The 22471-nt window shown below is 44.3% G+C and overlaps 1 protein-coding gene across 1 annotated transcript in view; it reads right to left on the bottom strand.

Moving 5' to 3' along the window:
* Positions 1-18495, bottom strand: part of LOC137420765 (neogenin) — a 594601-nt gene extending 576106 nt beyond the window's left edge. The window contains exon 1 of the mRNA XM_078772332.1: positions 18286-18495. Coding sequence (XP_078628458.1) covers positions 18286-18388 — 103 coding nt within the window. The 5' untranslated portion in view covers positions 18389-18495. The remainder of the gene's footprint in view (positions 1-18285) is intronic.
* Between the last annotated feature and the right edge of the window lie 3976 nt (positions 18496-22471).

Below are 22471 nucleotides of genomic sequence, written 5' to 3'. Positions count from 1 at the left end.
AATCGACCACTTGGACCAGCAGCCGACCTCTGTGCGTGAATTGCAGCAGGCTATTGTCACTGCATGGCAAGCGATTCCTGTCCAAACCTTGGCAAATCTCGTGAACAGGATGCCTCAACGTATACGTGCTCTCCTGAATGCTCGTGGGGGTTACACGCAGTACTGAACTGTAATTTTAATGTCCGTAATCCCAGTCGTAATTTAACTTTTGTTTTTCTTAAAAAAAAATTGGGCTAATGTGCAAAATAAAGAGATACTTCTGGAAAACGTACAGAAGTTTAACACAGTACTGTCCATGAATTGAGTTCGATATCAGTTTACATCACTTTCAAGGATCAATTTATTTGTTTTGAAATGTCAAATGTGGTTTTTGTTTCTTTTAAAGGTCACATTAACAAAATCTAGAATAATTTCAACATAATTCCAATGAACTTTTGGTTCTAAGACATCTTGAAAAGTAAGTTCACCCCCACAAAAAAAATATTCCATATTAAATGCCAAGTCTGTATATATATATATATACACAAAGAATTAAGTTAAGCACCCCTACACAACGAATTAAGGTAAGCACCCCCTAATATATATTCTTTGTGTATATGTATACATTGGCATATATTCTAAGGTATGTGAGATCAAATAATGATTGGTATGACATTAGCAATTATCCATTGATGAAATTGAGTGATCAAAGTGAAAAAAAGTGATTGGTTGAGTCAGTGATCCGATCACGTGGGTCCTACACACGTTATTGACGCAAAGATCGCTAGAGGTCTTCTCAGAACAATGACTGTACGTTAGAAAACATAAACGTCATCCACACTGTCCGTGATGGACCTATAGCTCCATACTTAAATTGAGGTGAAAATATGCCTAAAATTCCCAAAAAATTTCACCTTAAATTATTCAGAATAAAATATTGAAAACGGCATGATTGTTATGTTTTTATGTGACCATAATATCACTTCTCCAGAAAATATAGCAATATCATGGGTATATTACACTGTTTTGACGACAACAAACTTGTAATGTGCGAGGTTGTAAAAAAACGGGGGGGGGTGCTTAACTTAATTCTTTGTGTATATATGATGTTTATAAAGTCTCTATCTATTTCAGAGAAACGACGGGTAACTAAATAGACAGGAACTTTATAAGAACCACCTTTAGAGGCCATTTTTCCCCGCAGAGCAGGGGTTGGCCTTTTTCGGGCACCGTGGTCCCCTTTTAGAAGCAATGTTTTATGGCCGGATGCCCTTCCTGCCGCCAACCCTGTTAGTCGCCTCTTGTGACACACACGGAATTACCAGTGAACTGGTACTCAATTTGCCGACCTCAGAAGGATGACAGGCTGAATCAACCCCCCTGGCGTTAATTCAGCGATCGACCGGGATTCTAACCCAGGATTCTCGGATCCCAAGCCGGCAGCCGAACCGCTAAGCCAACACCAGGCTAGATAGGGACTCTATAAACACTAATATATATATATATATATATATATATATATATATATATATATATATATATAATTATATATATATATAAATGTTTTTGTTTTTTTAATACTCCTTTTAAAAAATAAACTATTTGAAATGTGTATATACGTATATATTTTAAGTGCCACATAAACATGTCGTAGTTTACATGTGATTTGTGTACTACAGTTCCCCAAATTTGTTTGTCTTGTCACTAGACCCACAAAAGGTTCATCCAGTAGTAGTAGTAGTAGTAGTAGTAGTTGTAGTAGTAGTAGTAGTAGTAGTAGTAGTAGTAGTAGTTGTAGTAGTAGTAGTAGTACAGTGCTCAATAAATTTCTGAGATTAAAGATCGAGTGCAGAAGGTCATGAGTTGTTCCACAAAAACATCCATTCAGAAATCACAACTACCAGCACGTTTCATGGACAAACAATCTTATGATGACAAAATGGAAGCAATTCTCCTGTGGAATGTTTAAATGACACCAAATCCTTCGGTTTTAATTGTTCGGCCTGGCTCCTTTTCACGAGCAGGTACCATCGCAAATTAATCTGCTAATTATGGCTCGCCAGATGTCCCTGCTATCAAACGAATGCATTGGAATTCCACAACCATTCGTTTGTAACACCTGTCTATGGGCAAATTGAAATGGAAAATAATAACATGAATATTTCAACAAACAAGATCAACATCAGACTCCTATAGACACCAAATTGTGACGAGATGAGGAGCTATGCATATCTGTGACATTTGTTTTGATATATCCTGCTTCTGTGTTATATCCTGCTATCATTCAAGTATCTGGGCAGTGGGGGAAGTATGAGGAAAGATCTCTTTGAAAGCCAAACTAAAGAGAAGTCGATGGTGCACCATCGCAAAACCCAACTATTCCCACCTAGAGCAAAGTTGAAAGATGGCAAAATGTTCCACCAGGAATGACCCAATATCAGATTTTGAGTTTAATTTTGTTTTCCTCATTTTGACCACTGTGATCACAAGTACACACCCCTGGGGCATGAACCGAGGGTCAGATCCAAAATATCCGTCACGTAGCTTATTTCAAGAATCCTCCAATGTTGATTGCAGATACAAAGAAAATATATGGTGCCTGTAATTGCATTTTTGGGGAATTTGACCATTTGCCACTCCCTCGGGCCCCAGGAGGCGAGGCCAAAAATGATACTGCTCTCACACCTTCTTGCCATGTAGTGCTCAAAACTACCAGGTTTGATGAATTTCTGCACAACAGTTTAGGATGGCGTAACGTGACGGACAGAACAGATTACAAATATCCCTCCGGTTTTTTTTTGAAAAGCTTGGGGATAATAAATTTGAAGCATTGTGCAGAAGTCCTGCATTTGAGTCAGCAATAGGACCCAAGCACATGTTGCAATGTTTTTTATTTGTATACAGAGGTCTGATAAACTCAAATCCCATTTTATAGCAACAATTGAGATATAAAGTGAAAAGCTAACATGCACCGATGAAACAGCAGGTTCCTGAGTAAAGACAAGAGATTTTGGAATGTCACCCAAGATGAGCAGTGAAATTGACAAGATACTTTACTGAAATTTTGATAACAAGAATTATCATCAAATGAACAACGAGAACGGCAATCTGTAGAGAGCGTACCTCCACCTGGTTGGTCATATCACTGAATAGTGAAGAATCACTTTTAAAATTCTACTAGCTGGATCCGGATCCGGATCTTCACCAAAATTGAATGGATTCTTCTTTGTCTTCTTTTGTTCCTTGTCACACAATTCTTCCTTGGCACACACCCAACCTGTCCAACAAGTTTCGTCCAAATCCATCCTTAATTTTTTGAGATATCCTCTGCATCGTTTTTGGCCCCATTTCCCAATGGTGAAGAATCACTTTAAAGATTAAATAATTCTCATATCTGAATCCATATTCAGATCTTCACCAAAATCGAATCGTCCTTGTCAGACACCCAACCGGTCCACCAAGTTTCAACAAAATCCGTCCACAATTTTTTGAGATATCCTGCTATGTGTTGTGTGTTGCCCCTATCTCCCAATGGTGAAGAATCACGTTAAAAATTATACTTGCCAGATCCGAATCCATATTCAGATCTTCACCAAAATCTAATCATTTCGTCCTTGTCACATACACTACCTCTCTGCCAAATTTCGTCCGAAACCATCCACAACTTCTTGAGATATCTTGTTCACAAACAGACAGACAGACAGACAGACAGACAAACAAACAGACAGACAGACAGGGGTGAAAACATAACCTCCATTCACCTTTGGTGGCAGAGGTAAATATATGACATTGTGTGCCATGTCCCTAATGTGTGGTTTAAAATAATTATGTACCAAGTTGTATTCCTAGATTATTAGTACATTAGTTGAGTTGAACCTTGCATTATAATCGATATGCTTTGTTGGACACTCATTATTCAGTTTCATGTGTACCCACTACCTTACTAAAATCTAAAACTACTCTTAAAGCGCATAGTCTCACCTCACGCGTTCATTCTAAACAAAAATAGAGCAACATTGTTAACTCAACACGCTACTATTATTATGGACCATATACCCTATCATCCAGCACCCTATTATGTCACATTATTTTTTGGCATGGTTATGTACGTCATAAATTTAATTCTTCCCTCACATCAGGTCATAGATCAGATATAGGAAGTTTCAGATTTTTCCAAAAGTCATTTCAATTCAACCAATTATGGCTGGAATAATACTTCACTGATGGCATCATTGTTATCATCGTATATATCCCATGGGGAGTTGACGACATATGCCAAGTTTAAACTTTTTTAGTTAAGCAGTGTCGGAGAAAATTATGTCCAATTTTTTTGCCGTTAATCCAATATGGCTGCCATACCATGTGACATATGACAACGGAGTTAGCAATAAAATATTCTCCATTGGGAGTCCCTCCTTTGTTAAAAGTTTTGCATCGATCAGATAAGCGGTTGCAGAGAAAATCATATTAAAAGAGAAAATATTTGGACGCAGACACACATAGACAGAAACAGACAGGGGTATTGCAAGAGTCTCATATCCTCATTGGGGCAAGGCGAATAAAAGCAAATTGTGTACTGGTACTCAAGCGATATTGCAAACACCTGCCCAAATCGACATGTGGCATTGTGGCACTGACATCAGCAGCAGAATTGTGCCCCCAGATATTACACCCACAGCAATGTGATGCATCTACATGTGCATGGATATTTACATGATTGCTGTAGAAAAGTTATAATGAGAAATAGGTAAATTAATGCAACCAGGCTTGGTGGCATAATGGTTCAACAGCGCTCTGAGTGTGGGATGTTGCTGGTTCGAACCCGGCCCGAGTCATACCAGACTTGAAAAATGATTGAACCCCCCCCCCCCCCCCCCCCAAAAGAAAAACAACTCGCCCAATGTTCTTCTACTCTTAGCAAAGGATGCCAGTGGATAGCTTCATGTCCATAACCAAAAAGGCAGTGGGCCGAACATCAATGACAAGCGTCAATGATATTTAATGCGACAGTTTCCTCTGCTGACACCACCAGAGACAAGAATTTAGTCGAACGTATCCATCCAATGGCTCAGAGGTATTGCACGTCCCTCCGAGCTGTCTAGTCTGGGTTTGATTCTCAGGCTGACTATAAACTGTCACCCGGGTGTTTTGCAAACAGGGTGTTGCTTTCTTGAGTGCACCATCCCTCAGATGCTGCACATGTTAAGCTGTGGACCAGTCTGGCAAGATTTGGGGCAAAAAAATTCCCACAGTGTCTTTTGATGAAAGGAATACCAGTTACTGCTGCCACAAAATTCTAAATCTGACCACTGCTGGGAAGGCAAATGCAAACCACCCGGTGTATTCCTTGCCATGAGATAACTTTGGCAGCATCGATGCATTGGATAGTGTATGCTACTTGCTATATATATTATATATATATATATATATATATATATATATATATATATATATATATATATATATATATATATATATATATATATATATATATATATACATATATATATATATATATATATATATATATATATATATATATATATATATACACACACACATATATACACACACACACACACACACACACACACATCAGCATTTGTGGTACCAACATTCACGGATCCGGCTTCTTCACAGTTCATATTAAGTGACCTGCTTCAACATTCATCATCACACAGTGGGCTGTTGACGCGTAATCAACGGAGGTCCGTGGTTCGAGCCCCGCATTGAGTCAGAATTTTTTCACACTTAGCCCTCGCTGGAATTTGATTCCTGTTTATAATATATATATATATATATATATATATACACACACACACACACACACCAGCATTCACGGATCCGGCTTCTTCACAGTTCATAACATGTGACCTGCTTCAACATTCGCCCTTCGGGGATTTGAGGTTTAAAAATATTTTCATTAAAAAATATATATTTTTTTTTTTTTTACACCTCAGGACTGGTCTCTTATATCCACCACCGCTGATATTAATTCAGCCTGGGATTTCTTCCACAGAAACCTACTGTCTCTTATGCCCAGATTCATCCCATCTCTCCAATTATCTTACATATTTTCCCGCTCTTGGTACTCTGAATCCTGTGGTGAGGCAGTTGCTTTAAAACAACCTGCATTCTGTCCTCCTAGAAGGCAAATCCAATTGAAGACAATCTCAGATCATTCTACAAAGCTCGCAACAAATGTGTCTACTCTCTGGAGAGCCAGAAAACAACATCTATCAAATCTCAAGAATGAGTTTTCAAACTTGTCTCCCTCCTTTAAAACGTGACGGCGCCTTGTTAATGAATACCCCCATCACACCAAACTAGTTCTCAATACGTTCGTGAAAATGTTGTCGAACGGGCTCCAACTGTGTATGAACGTAGTGGACGTAGTAGCAACTATTTACAGTCTTTTTACGAACGGAATGGACGGGCTCGGACGGGGAGGGTGCTCTAGAACTTTGAGCCTGCTCAAAATGTTATCCCGTCCATCCCGTTCTCCAATTAGACGGATTGACAACGTACTTAAAACGAGATAGACGTACTACGAACGGAATTGCCGTACTTCGAACCTACTAGGGACGTGTTACGACGTGGTGCGGTCGGACATAAATTTCAGTACGTGTGCACACCGACCGGGTCCGTTTGTTGCTCGTTCATCCCGTTCGGCGACAGACCCAATTTGACCGCATTACGTCCTTAGTCAATCCTTATTCCGCGCAAATACGTTTCAAACCAAATATAAAGTTCTGAAGCAGTTGGCAACACGCTTCTACATGGTTCTAAAAGTTCCCAGTAGGTTCTCATTAAGTTCTCCTAGATTTGAGTACGTTTATGTAGTTCTCACGCAGTTCTTACTACAACCACCCCGTCTGCGGTACGATAGGACAAGCTAGGGTATAAATACGGCTGTTTCAGGTTCATCAGTTGGGCTTGAGATTTCGGGCAGTGCACATCGTTTCCTGCCGTGAAGATTTGCAAGATTTGTGCCCAGAACCATGGATAACTTTGCATACATTAACATGTTGAATGTTGGTTTCATCCAATTTATGTTGGAAGCAGAGGAAGAGTACAATGAGATGGTAGAGGAAGAAAAGGAGACAAGTAAGACTCAGCAACTTCAGGGGGATCTGCATGGCCTTCAGCAGGGCTATTTGTGCTTGATTTCGCTCGCCCTGTCTTTCTGAATCGACTTCTCTTTGGAGGCATGATGATCGGAGATTGTATTGTAGATGTGTACAGCTCGGAGCCCTGAACTTGAATGAGGACTGGCTACAACGCGCTCGGTATTCATAGTACACACGCACTAGGGACGAGATGAGGACGTAGTGCGAACGAGTTGGTCGGGTTAAGAATTCGTTAGAACTGGCTTGGACGTATTGTGAACGAGGTAGAATGAGGTAGAACGAGGTTGAACTGGTTAAGAACGGGTTGAGAACGGCTACGGACGGGCTCGAGCTGCTTCGAAACGTTGTCGGCATGAGGTGAACGGGCACTTTTACACGATCTGAACTCGATACAAACGGACTGCAGACTGCCTAAGAACGAGATAAGAACGAGATAGACGTATTGAGGACTGCTTATGAACGAACTAGCATCGTATTTTACGCCAAACTACGCATTCTACCGTGATCACAGCCCGTTCTAGTATTTTTTTTAGAACGGGGTAGAACGGGATCGAACTACTTTGGTGTGATGCTAGCCTAAGGTTGCGCCATGTCAAGACTTACACCCTCTGCCCAATATGTGCTTTGTCCCAATCAGGTATCTGATGGATGTACGCGGTCCTGCAGCAACCCCCTCATCGTGAAACTGCCAAAATCCAGAACTACTGCTCACCACTCATTTATTCCTCTTTTTTTCCCCACACCTGTGGAACCACGTTCCATACTCTCTTCAATGTCATTATTTCATCCAGGTCTACACGACAGCTGTTCACCACCATCTCAGGTCATTCCCCATCCAAAATCATGATCTTTTCTACACCTGTTAAACACTCCCACCCCTCCCAAACATTTTGTTTATGTATCCACCTGGTACACCCTTTGCGTTCTTCCTTAAACCTCATTGTTACCTGCATCGCTTGTTTGCCCATCTCCATCTATTTTCTCAGTCCGCCCTGGTATTGGCGTTTCCCCTTTCTCCTTCTGTTCCCTTTTTATGCCTCCGCCGACAAAGTTTCCAGAGGCATTATGTTTTCACGTTGTCTGTCTGGCCGTCCGTCGATAGGTTTTCGTTATCGCAATAACTTGAGAACAGCTGAAGGGATCGAAGTCAATCTTGGTGCAGGTATGTATAATGAGGTAAAGATGAACTGATTAGATTTTGGGGTCACCAGATCAAAGGTCAGAGGTCATGTTAGGTAAAAATCTTGTTACTGCAATAACTTGTAAACCAGTGATGGGATTCTGATCAAATTTGGTACAATTATTTAGAATGATGTAGAGATTAACTGCTTAGATTTTGGGGTCAGGAGGTCAAAGGTCAAAGTCTGTAATATGTCTATAACTTGAAAACGGCTGAAGTTATCCAATTCAAACTTGGTACAGGTATGTATAATGATGTAATGATTAACTGATTAGATTTTGGGTGCAAAGGTCAAAGGTCAAAGTCAGTAATAGGTCGATAACTTGAGAACGGTTGAAATGATGTAATTCAAACTTGGTACAGGTATGTATAATGGCGTAAAGATTACCTCATTAGACTTTGAGATCAAAGGTCGAAGGTCAAAGGTCAAAAATAGGTCTACAACTTTGGGTCACATGTTATGAACTGTGAAAAAATAGCTGCATGGATTAAAGCAAACTTGGTACAAGTATTATAATGATGTAATAATGTTGGCGGAGGCATATTGGTTGACGTCATGACGTCGAAGAGTGTTGTTCTAGTTTATGTTGTCTCCTGATTCGGCCTGTGCCCTAGCTATTCCATGAGCCTAGACCATGTAGTAAAAAAAAAATCCACCCCTCTCCTCCCCCCATTCGCAGCATTTTCTAGGAGCGTCCCCCGCAAATGTTGGTGTTTGACTGTATATAAACTCAACATCAAAATAAACTTATCAAATCTTTCGAAGGACACTCATTGAAATCCACCACGCAAAAATTAAAAATATTTGAACACAGGTAAAGTTCAGCTATCATTGCTAAACACGTCAATAAACAAGACGTTTCCTCAATCACAAAAAAGCAAAAACCATGAACATCACAAGGGGTGGTGCAACAAAAGTCACAGCACTGCAACACAAAGGCATGCACATGAATACAGTCAAAACAAAATGACACAGGAATGGACACAACACTCATAACAGTCAAGGACAGAATGACAGCAGTCCTCAATATCGTGTGTGTCCTCCCTGAGCTGTGATGCAGGCTATACACCTCTGACGCATGCTCTGTACCAGGTGTCTGATGCGGTCCTGGGGAAGTCTGTCCATACCAGGCATCTGATGCGATCCTGAGGAAGTCTGTTCCACTCTTCCTGCAAGCCTTGAATGAGCATTTGCTGATTGACAGCCGTTGATCTCCTCGATGCAAGACGTCGACCAAGGTCATCCCATAAATGCTCAATGGGATTGAGGTCAGGGGAATAAGGCATCACTTCAACACCCTGTTCCTGGAGGACGTTGGTGGTCAGGTGAGCAGCATGGGGTCGAGCGTTGTCCTGCTGGAAAACTGCGATGTCAGGATGAGCCTGGAGAAATGTCAACAGATGAGGTCTCAAAACTTCATTGACATAATGCTGACTAGTGAGATTGCCTTCGATGATGACCAAAGGTTTCCTGAAACGGGTGGAAATGCCGGCCCATACCATCACAGTGGGTCCTCCCCAACGATTGATCTGGCGAATACAGCATGATGCATACCTTTCCCCACCTCTGTGCCATACCCGTTGATGCCCATCAGCAGCATGGATGCAAAATCTGGACTCATCACTGAACAAGACTGCACTCCACTGTTGCTGTGTCCAGCGGCGATGCTGCAGACACCATCTTAGTCTGTTCTGCCGATGCACTGCATTCAACACTGGACCTCTGCAAGGACGTCTTGCCACCAGGCCCCGACTTCTCAAGCGCCTCCGCACAGTAGAGACACTGATGCGGTTGTTGTAGCGACCTTTTGTCATTGCATCCGTTTGCGTCGCAGGGCGGAAACTATCAAGAAGATGCTGCAGCACAATCCAGTGGTCTTGGTTTGGGGTGGTTACCCGTGGTCTTCCTCTTCGTGGACCATCATTCACAGTTGCAGTTTAACTGTGATGCCTGGCCAGGTTGGAAATTGCAGGCTGTGAGCAAGCAAGACGTTGGGCAATTGTGTGCTGGGTTACACCAGCCTCAAGCATCCCAATTGACCTTAAACGTTGTTCATATGTCAGGCGTGGCATCTGGATTTTCTTGTTGTTTTCCCTGTCAGAGGCCTCTAGAGTGATGATCGACAGCAGTGAATGGATATCTAACCACGAGAACTGAAGGATTTCATTATGAGGGCCATTATTTAAAGGGAAAGATCCCGATATAGAACCACTCAAGCATGCCATTGTTGATCAACCAGGTGATTGAAGTGAAGTTCTCATTACATAATCAGCCATTACAATTGAAGAAACGTGTTTGTAAAGCTGCACATTTCAAAAAATGAAAGTGATAAGTTTCTTTTGATGTTCAGTGTATATAAATATACAGGGCGTTTCAAAAAAAGTGAACTATTTGAGCTGCCTGATATTCTATCGTTTCTAATGCTATACCCTTCTCTCTTGTAGGTGATGGTGGTGGTGGTGGTGGTGGTATGCCATTTCTAGCAAGTAGTCAGTAGGACCTTATGTCAACTATGGTGTTCACAGTGGAACAAAAAGTGAAAATCGTGACTTTTAGGTTTGAGAAAATCCTACATGCAGGTGCGCCGAGGATACTGTCAGTACCATATTACAATATTCACACCCGTAATGGACCTTACAATGGGAGCATTCAGCTGTTTGAGAAGCATTTTCAAGCACATGGAAGTGTGAAAAATCAAAATGAAGGAAACAGTGGTCGTCCACCAAGTACTACCAAGGACCAAGGGAACATTGTTCTTGTGAGAATCTGCTATCGAAAGTCCCATTAAATCCCACTGTCAGCGTTTCCGAGAACTGGCAATCTCAGCCTCATCTGTGTGGCGTATTCTCACTTCTAGTCACAAGCTCTACCCCTACATCATATCTGAAAGCCATAAACTAACTCTGAATGACATGTAAGAGGAGTAACAATGTTTGATAGGTGACCGAATGGAAAGGTACCCAAATTGGATGAACTCTTTGTCGTTCAATGATGAAGCACACTTACTTTGAATGGGGCTATCAACAATCACAACATCATCTTCTGCGGTGCTGAGCCTTCTGCGGAGTTGTCAACGATGTCTCTCAAAGGCCCCAAGTCCACTTGATTCCGTGCATTGAATGCCAGATGGGGTATGCTGGGACCGTATTGGTTCGAGGACGCCAATGGTAAGACGCTGACGGTCAACAGCGAGCGGTACCGCGAGGTCTTACGCTGATGGTCCACACTGCTCTTGCTCAACGACAGGATGGTTCCTCACCACACACTGCAGGTGAAACCAATGACTTGCTTCACCAGCTGTTTGGAAATCGTGTCATCCACAACGTTTTGGAATACCATGCTACATATCGTTTTTTGCCCTATCACTCAATGGTGAAGAATCACTTAAAGTTTTTAAAACTCTCGTTTCTGGGTTTTCACCCAAATCAAATCGATCCATCAATGCCACACACCCAACCTTATGTCCGAATCCAACCACAACTGTGAGATATCCTGTTCACAAAGAGACAAACAAATAAACAAACAGACAAACAGGGGTGAAAACATAACCTCCAGCCACCTTTGGTGGCAGAAGTAATACTTTGTGATCTAGCAATGAGCATACCTTCAATAATGATGATGTACCTTTATATTGACACTCCAAAAAATCATGTGCTCTAGTACGTAGCCGGAAATTAGTTGCAAATTGGAAATAAAAAGGCCATTTCATGCTGAAGCTGGAATATCATTTTGAGGAGGTTTGTAGGTCACAAAGGACATGTCACCTTAAGTCAAGTCTGTTTTTTTGTCTATTTGATTTAATATTTGGTGTCATAGTCCTTACAGGTTGTTGGTTACCATGCCATTTTTCAAACATTGATAATCCCTTTCACCTTAACTTAATGTGACATTACACATACATACGCAAACACGCTCACACAGAATTGTACAATAAATGGCTTAATTTAAATGCATGTTCAATCAAAGGCGTTTGCAACCCCTGATGGCAACACTTCCCTTCATTTTCAGACAAGATAGGCAATTCGGCACAAACGCTTTCCCAGCACGGAAATGTGGTATTTTCACTGTGATAGAAAGCAAACAAAAGTCCAGAGAGAAGCAGCGCACCACGTTCCAGAGGGCATCCCAGTGCCATAGTTTAGCGGCACACCAAATTGCATTCGCGCAGAGGCAATAATGTTCACGCGACAGGATAAGACAGCCCTGAAAACCTCCTATTGCTATACTTTCTACAAGACCCATTTTAACTGGAGTGAAGAAGCCCTCACAACAGGATACAATTTTTTGAATCCAATGGAAAAAAAGGGTAAATTGTTTTCAAGAGAAACACCACTGTGCAGACTTAATCCACCATTGTAAGTATTCCCTTCCAAACATGGAAAAGGGTAAAAATTTAAATAATTTATTTTCAGTCTCGTTCTTAAGGTGGGTTTTCACGGGACACGCGAACGGTTCGCGAAGGATGTGAATGTCGAAAAAATGGCAAAGTCCAACATTCGTATTTTATGCTCCAAAAGTTCGCCAAACATGCGCGGGGGTTCGGAAGCGTCGTCAATTGTTCGCAGGAGTCGTTTTTTGTTCGGCGGGTATTTCAAACATTTTAAAAATATGCTTTTACAGATTTCAAACATTTTTGAAATACCCGCCGAACAAAAAACGACTCCTGCGAACAATTGACGACGCTTCCGAACCCCCGCGCATGTTTGGAAAACTTTTGGAGCCTAAAATACGAATGTTGGACTTTGCCATTTTTTCGACATTCACATCCTTCGCGAACCGTTCGCGTGTCCCGTGAAAACCCACCTTTAGTCAGAAAAAATAAACTCTCAGCTACTGATTCCAAATTTGTTTGTAATGAACTTCGTTTCAAAAAAGGTCATTCATTTGGTGTCAAGGTCCTCGAGAAGTAACAAGAAGGGTAGGACATGGGAAGTACAGCAGGAAACACAAAGGTGCTTGGTGAGTACTCATACTGGTATGTACCATGTACCTTGCATGCAAGTACCCGCTGCTTCCTTGCATGCAAGTACCCGCTGCTTCCTTGCATGCAAGTACCCGCTGCTTCCTTGCATGCAAGTACCCGCTGCTTCCTTGCATGCAAGTACCCGCTGCTTCCTTGCATGCAAGTACCCGCTGCTTCCTTGCATGCCTCAGCATTACAAAAAAAAGAAGGATAGAATAGGGACAAACAACCATATGTTGGCAATTTTCGTGGAGGCTTTGATGGCCTAATGTACTCCTCAAGCATTGAAGTGCCATGGAAGTTTAATGTAGAAAAGGAATTGTTGCCGCAAGGATACACCGATGCAAACACAACATGGTGTAATGCGGAAATGAAGTGGGCTTTTGGATTATCAATGGTTCATAGTAACAGCAGCTGTGGGCTAGTTGGTGTCCATGATGGGCGAGTGCATTCAAGACACAGCAGAGTCTCTTAGGGTTAGCGTTTGGGTTCGGGTTGTTAGGGTTAGGGTTAGGTTACCGAAGCTAAAAACATCCCCTTCAAGATCTTCAAGCAAGGTGGCATTTCTACAAAGTGCGTGACAGGCCGAAAGGCCATGAGTGTAGATCTAAAGCACAATTGTCCGCAATGCATCGAGCACGACATCACATTCACCATTGCCGACACCGTAAATCCAGCAGAACGTCATGATGGTCTCTGTCATTGGCATTCATATCAAAAGTACACTCTCCTCGTGTCTTTCTATGACATATTTGTGTACAAACTCCTCCATGAGACACAAAATAGAAGAAGAAGAAAAAATTACAATGTACATAATGTAAGAGGTGGCTGGTCGAGCGGTTTAAAGATTTGCTTCAACCTCCACTGGCTTGCGTGGGTTCGACTCCCTGGCTGCTGACTCTCGCCTAGCTGCACTTGGCAAGCGTGGCGAGGGCGCCAAACATCCGTCAAGACGATTTGAGAGAGGTCTCAGTCCTGCAGTGGACCGTAATATCCTGGTGGACCGATTTTACACAATATATACAATGAATAACAAAAGTAACAACAATTACAACTACCGAGTGATTGGTTAACTGTTGCTGTGGTGCACAGCGGCAATAACGGCCACTTGGACCACGGAAGATCATAACCGAAGTGGGCTTCTCAACATTGACGAGGGTCTAGGGGTGTGTGATAGTAGGAAATCAAAGCAAACCTGTATGTGCAATACTGGGGGAATGAAGGCACACCCTCCATCAACAATAGGGTGAAAATGAAATGATTTCGTGTGTGTCAAGGTGGAAAAATCAAACCAGACCTTTGTGTATTTATAGTCAGGTTCACTATGTTAACAAATAAAATTTCGTTCAAAATTTTGGTAGATTAGCAAAACTATACATTTTTGGAATATTCAGAGCATGAGGAATCCAAAAATTAATGTTTACATTTGCGTAGACACCTTTGCGAAAATGACACTCAGGACAGTGATGAAGATAGTCAGGTTCACTATGTTAACAAATATAATTTCGTTCAAAATTTTGGGATTAGCAAACCTGTACATTTTTGGAATATTCAGAGCATGAGGAATCCAAAAATTAATGTTGGCATTTGCACAGACACCTGCATGGCCGCCATTTTGGATTTTGAAAATGGCCGCCATAAAATACATATTTTGCGCGATCTCGGCTTCTAGTCAACCTAGAGACTTAATTAAATATGCTAATCCTATGTTTTCTGGGTCAAGGAATCCAATAAAGGCCTCAAAATAGTGCTCAGGGTTATAGAAAAGCAACAAACAAAGGTAATTGAAAAAACCATTGTCTTTATATTTGTGATATAACTGTATTACATAATACATGATATTGCAAGTCCTTTGAAGTTATAGGTTGTTATAGGAAGTTATAGGTAGTATCAGATTGAACTATAAGTCCTATACACAGGATCTACGAGGTCTATACCGTTCAGGAATTTGCTTTTACAGATCTTCATCACTGTCCTGAGTGTCATTTTCGCAAATGTAAACATTAATTTTTGGATTCCTCATGCTCTGAATAATCCAAAAATGTATAGTTTTGCTAATCTACCAAAATTTTGAACGAAAAAACATAGTGAACCTGACTATTATGGCAAGGAATCAGCCAGACGTGTTGGAAAATGCAACCTAACTCTATGTTTGAACCAAAAAAATAACGGAATCGCAAATGGAGAGATCATTGGTCCATCAAACCTGCTTCATATTACAAATTTCATTCTTTTTGTTTACTTACTGTACTTACCTTAACATAATATCTATGTCAGATTTCTTGAAGCTTACATATCCCATTGGATTTAACATCCGTATCCCATTAAAGTAATAACGCAAGTCTCCTTTGGTTCCTGGACTCACTCAAAGTCCTAATGTTAATAAAAGGTACCATGAAATATTTTGCGCACACAAGTTTACAGACTCGACAGACGGCTTAACGTGTCCTTTACAGGATGGTGTGTTCCAGTATGCATCGCCCCCTGCAGGCACAGCACAGGAATGGTGGTTTAGTCGATTTGATTGATGGAGACACCTCAAAACTGAGCAAGCTCTAATATCCGGCTATGTGGGAATAGGTCTACGGAACGATGGATGGGGGAGATTTAAGACGGGATCCACAGAGCGCAAAGGGGGAGGGGGAGTGTTCCACAAGGATGGTCAGCGGTAGGGCCAAGGGAGGAGAGGATCTAGGGTGGTGGGGTGCCCAGGTGTGGGGGGGAGGGGGAGAGATGCACGGGTGTCAGATTGGAGTTGGATGCCCGAGTGTGGGATGGGGGAGATGCCCGGGTGTGGAATGGGGGGAGATGCCCGGGTGTGGAATGGAGGGGAGATGCCCGAGTGTGGGATGGGGAAGATGCCCAGGTGTGGAATGGGGGGAGATGCCCGGGTGTGGAATGGGGGGAGATGCCCGGGTGTGGAATGGGGGGAGATGCCCGGGTGTGGAATGGGGGGAGATGCCCGGGTGTGGAATGGGGGGAGATGCCCGGGTGTGCGATGGGGGGAGATGCCCGGGTGTGGAATGGGGGGAGATGCCCGGGTGTGGGATGGGGAGAGATGCCCGCTTGTGGGATGGGGGGAGATGCCCGCGTGTGGGATGGGGGGAGATGCCCGGGTGTGGGATGGGCGAGATGCCCGGGTGTGGGATGGGCGAGATGCCCGGGTGTGGGATGGGGTAGATGCCCGGGTGTGGGATGGGCGAGATGCCCGGGTGTGGGATGGGGTAGATGCCCGGGTGTGGGATGGGGGCAGATGCCCGGGTGTGGGATGGGCGAGATGCCCGGGTGTGGGATGGGCGAGATGCCCGGGTGTGGGATGGGGTAGATGCCCGGGTGTGGGATGGGGGAAGATGCCTGGGTGTGGGATGGGGGAGATGCCTGGGTGTGGGATGGGGGAAGATGCCTGGGTGTGGGATGGGGGAGAATGCTCAGGTGTGGGATGGGGGTATATGCTTGGATGTGGGATGTGCGGAGATTCCTGGGTATGGGATGTAGGGTGGTTGCCTGGGTGTGGGATGGGGGGAGATGCCCGGGTGTGGGGTGGGGGGAGTTGCCCGTGTGTTGCACCTGGGGGGTGTATGCCCAGATGTGGGGTGGGGTGGATGCCTTGGTGCGGGGTGCGGGGAGATGCCCGGGTGTGGGATGGGGAGTGGGATGCCCGGGTGTGGGTTAGGAGTAGGATGCACCGGTATGGGGTTGGCACGGTATGAATGGGTGTGGTGTAAGCGCGGGATGCACAGATGTTAGGTGTGGATCCATGTGAGTGGGTGGATCCATGGGGGGTCCCTTTAGTAGACCCGAAATAGATTCAGGTCTTCAGAAGCAGAACGAAGAAGTGAGTGCTCTGGGTCGAGCGTTCAACCGATTCTCTGCAGGTAGAACTCTGAAGGATTTAGATGGGCCAACACTAAATCATGCGCCGTCCGAGTAAACCTGCAGCTCTCGTGCGATCCTCAGGAGGAGGAGGGGCCATGCAGCTTTCAACCTGAATCGCTCATCGCGTATTTCGAGCACGTGTGCAGAGAACCCGCAACGCAACTACGCCAACTGGGCTACCTGTTGGCTCACGCGTCTCGAACTCCATTCGCACGGACATGAAGGAAAAACCAAACGGATATATGGGAATAATTTCCTCCATTGGGAATGAGTAAACGCGCGCGTGCACCCAACCGTAAAAAGATACCTGCGCTACCTGTACCTGGTACCGTTCGGTTTTCATCTATTTGCAGATCGAACGCGTGCAGGTGTCACGTGCAACTACCTAGACCCACAAGGATCACGTTTCCACATCAATCCCGAGATGTACGATCCTGAACCCGTGATCCGGATCGAACCCCCCGCGCTCTTTCATCTCGAGTTCGCTTCTACATTACGCAGATGTTTCGCGCGCGATCTTTAGCCTCGAGCGAGTTCGCGCAACCAGACGCGACGTGGTCGCGAGCACAGACGAACGTGTACGTGTACGACAAACGGCGCACGTCCGTACAGAGATCGGTATTCAAAAGGCGCGCTCGCGGGAGTTCGGCGCACGAGCAACGACGCGGAGACACGAATTCAATCATTGCGGAGAGTCGCACGAGGGTGCGACAAGTAGCTACACGTTATACAGATAGCGACGGATAGGCTAGATGTACATTGTACATCCTTCAAATGTGATGAACGCACTCATTGCTGATGTAATTAGCGATACGTATACGCACGCACGTCCATCAGAGGCAGTGCTCGGCACAAGTACGGGACAAGTACAGCGGGAATTTCAGTTCGCATCCACCGTCGCTGCGGACGTGCCGGCACGTGCTCAGTACGATATGCGACCGTGCCGTAGACGACGGACGCATCGAGACACGGGTCCCAGCACGACAAGCCCAAGGACACCGTCACACACGTACGGGACGGATCACGGGTAGGTACGCGGAGGTACCGTGCGGGTATCGCGCGCACGCTACACGTAACGGGTCAGCAGTGGAAGCGCCGCAGGGACAAATCCGCTCACGTTCCACGGGAAGGGTCAACGTGTCGGGACGCTACTCACCCGGCAGCGCGTCTCCGAGCAGAATCAAGGTACAGCAGATGATGAGCAGGTCGGAGCGGGGACCTGGAGCCGGACCCCCGGAGCGCCGTGCCAACTTGCCCATGATGGCGCGACGCGCGTCCCGCGACGGATCCGGTGCGGCGATCACTCCATGGTGCGCGCGGCACGAGCTCGCAGTCCCCGCGCGAGGCGGCCGATTCGGGTGGAAAGCCGAGACCCCCTCGCAGAGTTATCCCCTCCTCTCCACCCTCCGACTCGGACTCTCCCACCACGACTCTGCTTCACCGCTTCGTCCGTTCGCACTGCCGGCAACGCCCTCTGGCTGCACGAGGTGCACGGACGGCACGAGGTGCACCCACCGCGAAGACCCCGACCCGTTCGCTGTAATATATTCCGCGCGACCAAATCGCATATTCAATCGTTCATTCTTCAGGTTGATCGTTCCGTCACACCGAATGAATCGTTTGCGTCTCATTCCCCGCGGGATCCACTCAAACCCCGCTCATATTGCTTCGGTTCGGACTCGCTTGACATTGCCTGGCATCGATTGATCAGTTCGAGCAACTTCACATTCTTGACATCCCGCGGCAGATAAACTCCAGTGGTCGATGTAACCGTGCTGCGTCCATACTCATGGAAACTTTTGTGTTCTATGCAGAATTCCAAAGAAATAATTAACAATGTGCGCATGCGTTCAAAAAGTTCTCGGAACGAGATACAACTTTCCTTTTTCTTGTCTTTGATATCCTTGCAGTGTTGTTATATTAAATTTATGAAACAGAACGTTCTTTTTGTCATATGTACAACAAGCAGGTGTAAGGGAATTAGTTCCCAATAGAGCAACCATGAAAAGTTTGTTTTCATTTTTATTACCTCCACCACCAAAGGTGAAATGGAGGTTATGTTTTCACCCCTGTCTGTCTGTTTGTGAACAAAATATCTCAAAAAGTTGTGGACGGATTCGGACGAAATTTCGCAAAGATGTAGCGGATGTGACAACGACGAAATGATTACATTTTGGTGAAGATCCGCATTCGGATCCGGCTACTATAATTTTTTAAGTGATTCTTCACCATTGGGAGATAGGACCAAAAACGAGACATAGCAGGATATCTCAAAAAGTTATGGACGGATTTGGACGAAACTTGTTGGACAGGTTGTCTTTGTGACAAGGAAGAATCGATTCAATTTTGGTGAAGATCCAGATCCGGATACAGTTAGTAGAATTTTTAAGTGATTCTTCACCATTGAGTGATAGGGCCAACCAGGTGGAGGTATGCTCTCTACTGAATGCCGTTCTAGTTACGCTCGCAGGAGGAGAGGGTATTGCATTAGGGTCCGTTTGTCTGTTTGTCCGTACAGAATAAATATTGATTTTCTCGGCAACCGTTGGTCCAATTGACAGGAAATTTCCACCATAGGTGCAACTCCAACTGTATAATTTTTTAATAATTATGACGTCATAGGTCACTTGGTATGGGCGCAATCTTGGAAAAACCGAAAAACTTTGCACCTCTATATCTCCAAAAGCACCGCATAGAAAAAAATTGAGACATGGATCATTGTAAAGAACTCTCCATGGGGAATAAAATATGTTAATGATGATGTCATAGGTGCCTCCATTATGACGTCATAATTCGACAAGTACAAAACTTCATCCACTCAAGATGAAATTTCTTCAGCGTCATCTAGGGATGAATTAGTGGAGAAAAAATGATGACGTCATAGGTCACGTGGTTCGGCCGCCATCTTGGAAATACCAAAAAACTTCACACACCATGACCGTGTAATAACTCTCACATGACCGTGTAATAACTGTCACCCCGCCGCTGTCGAGTCTCATGAGCAAGGCTCGTCAAGTACTTTGCAAAGCGCCGCAACATGTCTATACCAAAGGATATAAATGTCACTCCAACCAATAATATTGTTGCGGTTTTACAATAAAGGCAAACCCCCTATAGTTAATTGTACGACAACATATAGCCTGCAGTAGTTAGTTATTACTCCCGCCAGGGAGTAATGCATTCGATCGTGTCCGACCGTGTGTGTGTTCGTGTGTTCGTGTGTTTGTGAACAAGATATCTGGAAAAGTTCTGAACGGATTTGGATGAAAGTTGGTGGGATGATTGCCCTTGGGATAAGGAAGAATCGATTAGTTTTTGGTGAAGCTCAGGATATTATTCCGGATCCAGGAATTTTTTGAAGGATTTTTTACCATTGGAAGATAGGGCTCAGCAGCGGACACCCACGGCGGGAGTATGCGCTCTACTGAGTGGCGTTTTTTTTTGTTTTTTTTTTATTGTATACTGAATCGAGGCTCGTGAAAGAGCTAACATTTATTTCACAAACAAATCAACCAGACAAACAAAATATATAAAAAGAGGGAGCGGAAGACAAGATGGGGAGAGAAGGGGAAGCACACAAACACAACATTTGAGAGCAGGGAGAAGTGTGGGCGGGAGAGAGCTTGGGGGGAGGAGGCGTGGGAAGGGGGGGGGGGGAAGAGGTATAAAACACAAGGAGACCAAGGACTTCCAGGACAGAAGTTGGTATTTCAAAAAAGTGTAGGATTTGGGGTGAAATTAACGGGGGTAGAAAAGATCAAGGTTTTGGATGGGGGAAAATAAGAGATGGTGGTGGACAGCTGTTTTAAAGACCTGGAGCGTGGAGCGGAATTGAAGAGAGTGAGGGAGTTTGTTCCAGAGGCGGGAGAAAAGAGGAATGAATGAGTGAAGGTGAGCAGAAAGTCTTGATTTTGGCAGTTTAACCATAAGAGGGTTGCAGGCAGATCTTGTGCGACCTGTAGGCATATTTGGGGGACACAGCCCAGAGAGAGCTGGGGGGGCAAGGCCAGAGAGGAGTCGGTAGAAGACGGAAAGACCACCAAGAGATCTCGCGAGATCACGGCGAGGTCACGTCTTTTTGAAGCTGTTCCATGCGCTCACGCTTTCGAAGCTAAGTGATCTTTCACAATTGTGTTTTTGTCGAGACTGTATCTATCTTTCGGTGTATGTACCTATAGCGTATCTTTTGGAAAATTTTCGGTGCTAATTTTTCGTACATGTATACACAATCGTCGGTTAATGCATATCGAGTATTCTGAGGCCTAGTACTAGTACTAGTAGGCTTAGGCTACCGTACCGTCTCCGACCTTGTGGTTTTGTTTTTCTCTCAGCGGTTCGTCGAATGCGCTGCATTTATTTTCGTTTTCTGTTTCGTCCCAGTCGTTCACCCCATACCTCCCTGTTTAATATCTCTACTCAAAAAAAAAAAAAAAAAACCCCAAAAAATATTTCCTTCTCAGGTCTTATTCGTTTATTTGTTGTTCTTACCTGTTCGTTCGTTCTTCGTTCACGTTGTACGCGATCACGTGGTTAGAAATGTATAATCTCTCCCCTGAACAACTATTTTCACTCATATATTATAACACCTTTTTCTTCTTCTCCTACAAAAGGATGCTTTCGTCTTGCTCACCAAATCTATTCATTCCAAAAAATAATAATAATACCATCCCTTACAGTTCCTCTTTTCTACATTCCCTAAACTTTCCAGAACTCCACCCCTCCTTCAGCGTCCTCAAACGTATTTTTGACTCGAAGGTCTCAAACTCATTTTGCAAAAAATGTTCGTTTCCCATGAATCGTACACTTTTCAAAATCCAATTTCACCCCTCCCCTCCAAATCTTCCCCATCCCCCCTTCCCTCCAAAACTTCCCCATCACCCATCCCTTTCAAATCTCTCCCCCTGCCCCTTCCCTCCCCTCCCTCCTAAACTCCACCCACACCCCTCCCCTCCGAGACTCTCCCTCGCTCCTCCCCTCCTAGACTCCCCTCCCACCCCACCTCCTCAAAGCATCCTCCCTGCTTCTTCCCCCTTCCAACTTTCACCTTCATCTCCCCCAACCTTCTGCCTCGCTCTTCCCCCTCCTCAAATAACACCTCACTGTGCCTCACCCAATCTCCATCAAACCTTTTGTCTGCCCCATTCTTCCATTTCTCAAAGCTATTCTGAAATCTCTGAAATCTCTGACACACCTTCAACAGCTCTCCCTACCTCTTCCTCCTCTTCCACATCTTACCCTACCCCTCCCCCCCCCCTGTTCTGTACCCGATGCTCCCCCTTCCTCTTCATTAACGGTATATGGACCTCAAACATCCGGGGCCTTCGCTCAAACTTGACTGATCT

Source organism: Myxine glutinosa, chromosome 2 (assembly GCF_964187855.1).
Source record: "Myxine glutinosa chromosome 2, kmMyxGlut1.1, whole genome shotgun sequence".
Taxonomy (NCBI): domain Eukaryota; kingdom Metazoa; phylum Chordata; class Myxini; order Myxiniformes; family Myxinidae; genus Myxine; species Myxine glutinosa.
This window is presented reverse-complemented; position numbering and strand designations above follow the sequence as displayed.